At 63.1% G+C, this 9,062-nt stretch overlaps 1 protein-coding gene across 5 annotated transcripts; it reads right to left on the minus strand.

Moving 5' to 3' along the window:
* Nucleotides 1-29: 29 nt before the first annotated feature.
* BBC3 (BCL2 binding component 3) lies at nt 30-7,767 on the minus strand. 5 transcript variants are annotated; one of them, XM_028530514.2, is made up of 4 exons: nt 7,478-7,765; nt 4,549-4,837; nt 3,005-3,195; nt 30-1,137 (listed from the first exon to the last, which is right to left on the minus strand). In XM_028530514.2, the coding sequence occupies exons 2-4, from the start codon at nt 4,820-4,822 to the stop codon at nt 1,021-1,023; spliced, it is 582 nt and encodes a 193-aa protein (XP_028386315.1). In that variant the 5' UTR covers nt 4,823-4,837; nt 7,478-7,765; the 3' UTR covers nt 30-1,020. The 5 variants fall into 5 exon arrangements, with proteins under 5 accessions (XP_028386315.1, XP_035868357.1, XP_035868355.1 ...); XM_036012464.1 differs by lacking the exon at nt 7,478-7,765 and adding an exon at nt 7,002-7,091; XM_036012462.1 differs by lacking the exon at nt 7,478-7,765 and adding an exon at nt 6,854-6,929.
* Nucleotides 7,768-9,062: the final 1,295 nt, after the last annotated feature.

Below are 9,062 nucleotides of genomic sequence, written 5' to 3' on the forward strand. Positions count from 1 at the left end.
CACTGCGGGAAAGGAGGGCAGAAAGAGTATCCACTGTTCCAATCTGATTTTATTGAAAAGGAAACATACAAAAATCATGTACAAAAAAAATTAACCAAACATGTACAGAAAATTCATTCCGGTATCTACAGCAGCGCATATACAGAAATTTACAGGCTGGGCCATCCCTCCCCGCTCCCAGACTCCTCCCTCTTCTGAGACTCCCCCCTCCCTGACTCCCCTGTCTTCCCCCCAGCGCTTCGCCCTGGGGACTAAGGCTGGGACGGTTTCCGCCCAAATATCCCACCCCCCCAATGAATGCCAGTGGTCACACGTGCTCTCTCTAAACCTATGCAATGGGATTGATGGGGGCGGGGGGTGGTCACGGGCAGAGCACAGGATTCACAGTCTGGGCCCCTCCTGGCCACCCCCAGATGAAGGTGAGGCAGGCATGCCCACCACCTGCCGGCTGGCTCAGGGAAGACGGCTGGGCACTGGGCGGGGGCAGCCGGCAGGCGCACCCCGTGCTCTGGCTCCAGGAGGCCAGTGGTCAGGTTTGGCTCATTTGCTCTTCACGGGGCCCCCTCCCTGGGAGGAGGGGGGGAAGCACCAGGGGCCTGAGGCCAGGCCCAAAGTGAAGGAGCACTGGGTGGGAGACCCCTCCCCCCAGTGTCACCCCTGCAGCTGGAACGGGCAGCCAGCACCAGCAGCCTTTCCTGAGATGGTGGTGGGCGGCAGAGGCGGGCGGCTCAGTCCCCACCCCCTCGGTCACCGCCGCCTTTAGACGCTGAGTCCGTCAGCCCTCTCTTCCCCCTGGCTTCTCCGCCAGGGGCCCAGGAGTCCGCATCTCCCTCAGTGCACCCCAGGCGAGGCCCGGGCTGGGTCTGGAGGGGCTGCCCTGGCCCGCCCCTGGGACAGGCAGGGCTGGTAGTCCAGTATGCTACATGGTGCAGACGACGACCCCTGCGCTGGCCAGGGCGTCAGGAGGCGGGAGGGTCCTGCCCCCCATGACCCCGACGTCCGCCAGGCGGGTGCAGGCACCTAGTTGGGCTCCATCTCGGGGGCCCCGCGGCCCCTGGGTAAGGGCAGCAGTCCCATGATGAGATTGTACAGGACCCTCCAGGGGGAGGGGCGGTGTCGCTGCTGCTCCTCTTGTCTCTAGGGAAAGAGAGAGGAGAGGAAGTCAGAGAGTGGGCCCGTGACAGGGGCACAAGCGTAGTGGGGCCCCAGGGAATGGAGGAGCGAGGAGGCATGGTCCTCAGGGTGAGCTGCACCTGCAGCCGGCCCACCCTCTGACGTAGGCACTCTTATTATCAGTTGGGCTCAAACCCCAGTTCCTCTGCCCAAGTGAGCCCATGTCGTCACCTCAAGGGAGGACAGAAGTGCATGTCATCGATTTCCAGATGACGGAGTCACCCAATGGAAGTCACTAGGGGCTGAGGGGTGGGGCTGGATTGCAGCCCACACTGCCCTCCCCTAAAAGGCTGGTGGTGGGATGGAGGGAAGGGAGCAGGGAGCCTGCAGTCTCAGCGATTCTAGAACAATCTGGAAGGAGGAGAACTGGAAACAGTTCACCTGTGCTGAGGCTGCGCAGAAGTATGTCGAGGCAAAGCTGACCCCTGCCCTCTTTCGAGGGGCAGGATGAAGACATGGGGTGGCCTCTAGAACCCTCTCAGCTCCAGATTGTTAGGAATGTGGGCAGCCAGACACAAGACGACTCCCACCAGGAAAAATAAAAATTTAGTGACAGCCCTCTCTCACTCCCGTACTGGGAAGGAGAAGCCCATCTCAGAGTTGGGAACAAGGTCAGATAAACCATCCGAAGGGGGGGGGTGGGATGCCTGGTACCTGACCCTGCCTCCTCTTCACTCCCCACCAACTGCCACAGCCAGGAGGTAGCAAAGGGGGGCCCATCAGATTGGCATGCCTGCCACCCTCACTTGGCTTCTAGGTGCCACAAGGCACAGCTATCTTGGTGAGGAGCAAACATTCAATAAGGGTGGGGAGACCACCCGGGTATCCGTTCTGGAGACACACGGATGCTCCTGGAAAGGTGCTTCATTTGGAAGAGTCAAAAAACAAAAACAAAAAAGCCAATAAATAAAACGTGAAACATGTTTTTAAACCCTAAAGATCCAACAGTGAGAGAATGAACGTGGATGCTGTATGTTGATCCAACAGAAAGCTAGGGAGCAGTGAAAGTGGCTCAACCGAAGCTCCTCTGCCCATGTGGAGGAATCTCCAGCAAAAACGGAGAGGGAAAAAGTTTGCAGGGAAACACTATCTTACAGGTCACGCCACAAACGCCTCACAGTCCTCAGCATTGTTCGTGGCCTGGTAATATGGAGTAAAAGAATCACACCTGCCGAGGAATGGGACAAGCCAATCTGAGAGGTTTCCTTGGGAAGGGGGAAAGGGATGGGGTCACAGAGGGGGACAAGGGGCTTCACAACATCCGGTTTTTGTTTTGCTTTCAATAAACAGGCAGTGCGGGTGTCAGGTTCGGGTTGGAGAGAGCCGGGTGGGCGCCCTGGTGTTTGTTATTCTCCATTCCCTGCTGCAGGATTCAGATATTTTGTTTTCCTCCGAGGAGGCGCGGCGGGCTCGGGGGCGGGCCCTCCCTCCGGGAGCCCCGCCCCCGCCCGGCTCGGGAAGCTCTGTGGCGCGCCGCCTGCAGCGCGGGCGGGTGGGAGGGGCGGGCGCGGCCGCGCCGCCGCTGCTGACTCACCGGCTATAAATAGCCTGGGATATATGAGCCGCTCCGCGGAGCGCCGCCCTCAGTCCCGGCGGCCGCGGTCTCGGGTGCGCCGCGGCGCTCCAGGCAGCCCCGTGCCCGGGCCCGGCCGTGCCAGCCGCCGTGCGGGGCCTTCGGCGGCTCCGCGGCCACGCCGCCCCTCCCACTGGCCTGTCCCCGGCGCGACCCCGCCGTGCAGGGCAGCAGCTGCGGCACATCTGGCGGGGCCGCCCGCAGCCCCCTCCCCGGCGGGAAGTCCCACCTGCCGTCTACCCCTCCCCCAGCACTCACCCGCCGCTCATACAGAGCGTCGAGGTCGTCCGCCATTCGCCGCAGCTGGGCCCCGATCTCTCGGGCCCACTGCTCCTCCTCCCCCCGGACTCCCGGGGCTGCTTGAGTGGGGCCGCCCGCCAGGGCCCCCGGGGCGCTGGGCACCGGCGATTCCAGGTGCTGCTCCGCGGGCGAGAGTGAGGGCTGAGGACCTGGGAAAAACCGAGGGGTGTGGTCAGCACCCATGAGCCCTCTAAGCCCCGAGGTGTTCCTGGGGGACTAGTTAGCCAGCGCCTGCTTCTCCCTTTTCCAGGTGCCTTTCTCTTCTGCTTGCCGCCTTATTCCTAGCAATTCCACGGTCCCCTCTTAGAGCCTGAGTTGTTAGCTCCTACTCCCCAGACACCAGGAAGCAGTAAGAGGTCTTGGAGCGGCCTCTCGGAAGTCACCTGTCTAGCCCACGTTAGTCTAGAAGGCCTTCCTCTCACCTAATCTGAGTACCTCTCTCCCAAAACGGGGCCGGATTTTGCTTGCTCCATTTAACAGATGGAGAAATTGAGGGCCACCCTAAGAAGTGGCCCAAGGTCACACAGGGATACAGCCACTGGCTACACCCAGAGTCACAAGCCTTAGGTCTCCTGGCCTCTGGTGTCCAACCACAGTGAAGCCACACCTCCGGATGTGGCCTGGAGACCAGAGGCCAGGCTGGCTGTCTCCGAGCACGGGCCTGGGGGGCTGGGATGAGGGGTATGCCTTCCAGCCCCACCCCATTCTCAGCTCCTCTGACGTCTCCTGTCACCCCAGGTCCTGGCCTGAGGGATCCCTAAGGCCCAAAATCAGGGCCTCAGTTTCCACGCTTGGGACTCTGGTCTTGAAATCGAGTCCCCTCTTGCCCCACTTCCAGGGAACTGAGTCGGAGAAGTTTCTCTCTCTGAGCCTCCCTGGGCTCCAGGGACGGGGTGGGGCTGGAGGGCAACCCGGACCGTCTTTCCCCTGCCACCGAGTGTGCCCGCTGGGATGGGGCTACCGGGCTCCACAGGGTTAACGGCCCATCAGGCAGGGGACCTTTAACCCTTCCCTCCCCAAAGCTCACCCCCCCCCATACACACACTTTCCTAACACAATGGCCCCTCCCCCCTCCTTCCTCCTCCAGGACTGAGCAGAGGGCGGACCTCGGCCAAAAAGACGCAGATAATGGCAAAAGGCCACCCTCGACCCCTCCCCAAAGTCCTGAAGTGACCGTCCTCCCAATTCTGCCCACACTCTCTACCTCTACAGTCCTCAGGGAGGCTAAAGGGACCCAGGCTAGGGGAGAGGGGCTGGGAAAGGCCACGGGCTGCAACTCGGGGACTACAGTCAGATTCCAGGAGGGACTTCCCACTAGGCATCCCCCCACCCCCCAGCCTCCCACTCCCTCTTCCTGCTTCTTGCAACACAAAGACCACACAGGCCACACCCTCCCTGTGGCCCGGCCGGCTCGCCACCTCCCCCCGCCCGCTCCCGCTTGGCCAGTTCCTCAGTGCCTCTCGCCCAGCTCCCGCCATCCCTGGTGTAGGGCAGGCACTCACCGTCGGGGCGCGGGCCTCGGGGGCGGCTGCGGGGGCCCCCAGGCCAGCGGGGGCCCCCCAGGGCGGCAGTGACAGCGGGCAGGGCGGTAGGGGCGCAGAGGTAGGCAGTGGGCAGCAGGGCGGGGGCGGCTGGGGCCGCGGGCAGGCCGGGCTCGCAGAGGCCGCAGGACACAGCCGAGGGCACCAGGCGGCTGAGCGGGAAGGGGCGAGGGCCGTCGCGGGCCAGGCCCTCTACGGGCTCCGGGGAGCTGCCCTCCTGGCGTGCTCGGGCCATGGCGCTCCCTGGGGCCTGTGGGACAGGGGGAGAGAGGTGCCGTCAGCCAGCTAGTACAGGGGGCCTCGGGGCATCTCCATTCCCGCACACTGCGGTGAGCACACGTTGGGGGGGCAGGGAGGGTGCCCACCACACACACTGGGCCCTGATGGAGATGTAGGTAGGTGATGGCCACACAAGACACACACCTACCCAGGGGCTGCTGAGCCTGGGCTCAGCCGAGGGTAGCCTCCCAAGCACAGGGTGATGGGCACACAGGAGGGACAAGGGGGCACACAGGAGGGCACACAGGAGGGATGGCTCTCACAGCAAGTACAAGGGTGTACCCAGGACCCAGAAGCAGGGGTCTGACAGGTGTGCCTGTGTATAAGGGGTAACAGCCACACAACACAGACTCATCCAAACTGACGGGGGCTCACACAGGACACAGGCTGGTGGGGCAGCTCTTGGGACACAGCGGTGGGCACACTTGAAGGGCACTCAGGCACCCTGGTGGCCCCCCCAACACACAGGGACTGACTCAGGACCCACATGGTGAAAACCAGGGGTGTGTGTGGAGGGCACACGACACAGACATGAAAGGACTCGGGCAGGACTGGCCAGTGTGACCTCCCACCTCACCTCCCACTTGCACAGAAACACTGAGACAGCCCCAGTGTCAGACACTGAGACTCACTCTGCAGGACACACACAGAAACACTGACCAAAACGCGAACACACACACACACAGCCCATCAGAGGAGCTATACAATTGGTGTGGACTGCCCGGCACAACCCATCCCCACCACCTCACCCCCACACACGCATCACGCACATACACAAAGTGTCAGCATCTCACTCACTGACCCACTCTTGACGTGCCCACACACACACATAGCGCAGCCAACACAAGCACAGAAAGAAACACTTCTCAAACACAGATACCCCTCCCCCCGACACACATCCAAGAGATAAGGCATGCACACCTCAGCACTCATACACACATCAACACAGGCATCCACACACACACACAGACCAACACCATAGAAACACACCCACTTGTCACCAACTCTCAGACCCCGGGACACGTGTCCTCGGACCCAGACGCAGCACGCCACACACCGGCAGTGACACCCAGACAGAACAGCAGACGCCCCCCAACCCCCAACCTCCTCCTCCCCCAGCTTCAAAACACTATGACCCACCGTCAGCCCAGGACACGCCACATGCCACACGCACCCACTAACTCTAACCCCACCCAGCCCTGGCAGCACGCACACCTAACGTGCCCACAGAAAACACTGATCTCACGTGACTGACATAAACACTGCACACACGCAGCCCACATGACACCCATGAGCCAGCCGATCGGGGAGACAAGCCCCTCAGACCACACACACACACACACACACACACACACATGCAGAGACAGCCCCCTACAAGAGGCTGCCAGCAACACCCACTGCCTGTGCCGCACAGACCCCACCGAGACACGGTCTCCGATTCCCAGACACCAGTGCCAGACACACAAGCCAAACAGAGACGGAGACAGCCCCCCACCACACACGCGCATACACACACACCATGCAGAACTCACAGACACCTGGACAGAAAACAGACACAGGCATGCAGCAGGCACACCATCACAAACGCAGAGCTGAGACACATGCCCTGGAGATACGCACAGTCACAGAGAGTCCACACAGGCAAGACGCGCGAGCACACAAAAATACAGCCCGTCGGGCAGGATACAAACACACAAACACGGCTCACTCAAGCAACACACAAACACACAACAACCACACACCAGCACACACAAGCAACACAGCACCACGGAATCACCCCCAAACAGCACACGCAGATAACTCTCGCAGAGAAAACACACACACAGGTACAGCACACAGAAACAGAGCCCCCACCCCTTCAGGCAGGGCGGACGCACAGCACTCCACACAAACGCGCAAGGGGACTCACTCGCACACCCCGGCCGGACGGACACCACCACTCCCTGCACACCCCAGCGCCAACTCGGAGCCAGACACACGCACACACCCAGGCGAGACACCTGCAGATCCACAACCCCGCACACGCGCGCTCCCACGGCGGGGCCAGACGCCCCCCTGCGCTGTCACAGCCCCCCCCACCCCGCCGCCGCCACGTGCGCCCGCCCCGCCCGCCAGGCGAACGCGGGGCCAATAACCGGCTGTTGCTGGGGCGCAGCCCCCGCCCGCAGGAGCCGCAGACTCCGCGGCCCGCGAGCCGCCCCCTGTCGCCGCCCCCAGCGGGCGCGCGCCCCGGGTGTGGCAACCCCTCCGTGCCGTACCCCCGCCCCGCCCCTCCCGGACTGCGGAGGCCGGGGCAGCCGGGGTCGACTCACTTCCCCGGGGCCGCACTGGCCACCAGGGGGCGCTGCCGAGCCTGCACCCCATTGTTTGTAAACAAACCCGCCAGACCGCTGAGGCACCTGCGCTCCTCGACCCTTAGTGCCTCCAGCCCAGCGACCCCAGCCTAGTCCAGAGTCCCTCGTGAGAGTGGAGGGCGGGAAGAGAGGGAGGCACGCGGAAGGGATGCAGTGCGCCCCCAGTGCTCTCCGCGTGCATTCCCGCCACCACCTCCAGGGAGCCCACCCGGCCTGGCCAATCGCGGCCAGCAGGGACTCAGGGTGCGCACACTCACCCCGGGGGCATGAACACGCCAGAGGGGGCGGCGATCGGGGGTGGGCGGCTTCCTTCAGGAGGGCGCGCCCGCCGAGCGCCGCTCGCTGCGGCGACCGCTCCTGCTGCTGCTCTAACTGAAGTGGCTGCTGCTGTCGCTGTGGCTGCTGCTTCTGCTCGGACCGCAAGCGCGTCCACGTCGTGGCCGCCGCTGCCGATTTTGTTGCTGCGGCCGCCAGGCGCCCGCTCGCATGTGGCTCGCGCCGCGTCTCAGGCAGCCCGGCGGATCCTGGGCCAGCTCGGCGGCTGCCCCGCCCCGTCCCGCCCCGCCCCCGCCCGACGGGTCCCACGCCCCGCCCCCGCGTGACGCCACGGCCCCGCCCGCCCGCTGTGGACAAGTCGGGACTTGCTGGCGCGCGCCGCGCCCCCTACCTCTGCACCGGGGGTTTCCCTGCAGCGGGGCAGGGGCGGGGCCTGGCCCAGGGCGACGCGGGACAGCCGGACCCACACTGACACACTGACACACTGACTGGGACTCACAGACAGACACACACACACACGCGGAACCGCGCTCCAGGGTACACGGAGTCACGTGCTGACAGGGCCACGGAGACGAGCGTACTCATACATGGCCACAGTTTCCCAGATGCACACCTTGGCCGGGGGTGGGGCCACGAAAACACCCTGATCTGGGGCACACGCACACACACCCCCAGACACAAATACAGACACCGACTCTGACACAGGCGCCAGGACAGGGAGACTGACCCAGTGAGAACGACACACAGGTGCACAGACACCCTCGCCGACTGAGCTCTCGCAGTCGGGACATTCCCACTGAGCTGGCAGGCGCGCACACACACGTGTCACAGATACCTGGACGTACAGTTTGATCTAGATGACACTCCCACAGGGACACAAACAGTCACCCCAGCTCACAGCTGACACAGTGAACCTGTCAGAAGTTGACCCTCAGAGACAAAGATCAAGTCAGACATAAAAGAAACTGGCCCCCAACAGACAGTCACCAACTCACACCTGCGGGAGGCTCCTGCACACGGGCTTGCTAACAGGACACACTGCAGAGCAGACACACCTGGCCACACTTGCCACAAGTCTGGCAGTGGCCCCCGGGCCAGAAGGAACCCCAGGCACCTGACACGAACATGCCCGGGCAGCAGCCCCTGCACTGCCTCTCACCCGCCTGGTGGGTTTCAGTTCCCTTTCTCTTCTCAGCTTCCCATTGTCACTCCCCACCACAGCTCCGATGGCTGGCTGGCCCCAGTCCTCTCTTCCCCTGGGACCCTGGGGCTCTGTCTCCCTGGAACTTCTTATTCCCTCCGTGTCACACCCCCATTCAAACCTTGTCCCACAGGGTGAGTTGCCTCTGAGTGCCCAGCACTGAGCTGGCCAAGGAGGGATGCCAGTTCTGAGCAGCTGTGGGCTTGTCTGGTGCTCAGACAGGGCTTCCTACAGAGTCAGATCCTGTGAGTTCCCAAGAGACACAGGAAATGCAGACCACACTTGAAATCTCCCTACCCTCAGGCCTGGCTGGTGTGGCTCACTGGACTGGGAACCAACCAGCCTACAAACCAAAGGGTCATCAA

This window comes from Phyllostomus discolor, chromosome 12 (assembly GCF_004126475.2).
Source record: "Phyllostomus discolor isolate MPI-MPIP mPhyDis1 chromosome 12, mPhyDis1.pri.v3, whole genome shotgun sequence".
NCBI lineage: Eukaryota > Metazoa > Chordata > Mammalia > Chiroptera > Phyllostomidae > Phyllostomus > Phyllostomus discolor.

Coding starts and splice junctions, on each gene's coding strand:
- BBC3 (XM_028530514.2), bottom strand. CDS start 4,822: ATGGCCCGAGCACGCCAGGAGGGCAGCTCCCCGGAGCCCGTAGAGGGC. Junction 3,196..4,548: donor CCGAGGCCCGCGCCCCGACG/GTGAGTGCCTGC, acceptor GGTTTTTCCCAG/GTCCTCAGCCCTCACTCTCG. Junction 1,138..3,004: donor ACGCTCTGTATGAGCGGCGG/GTGAGTGCTGGG, acceptor CTCTTTCCCTAG/AGACAAGAGGAGCAGCAGCG.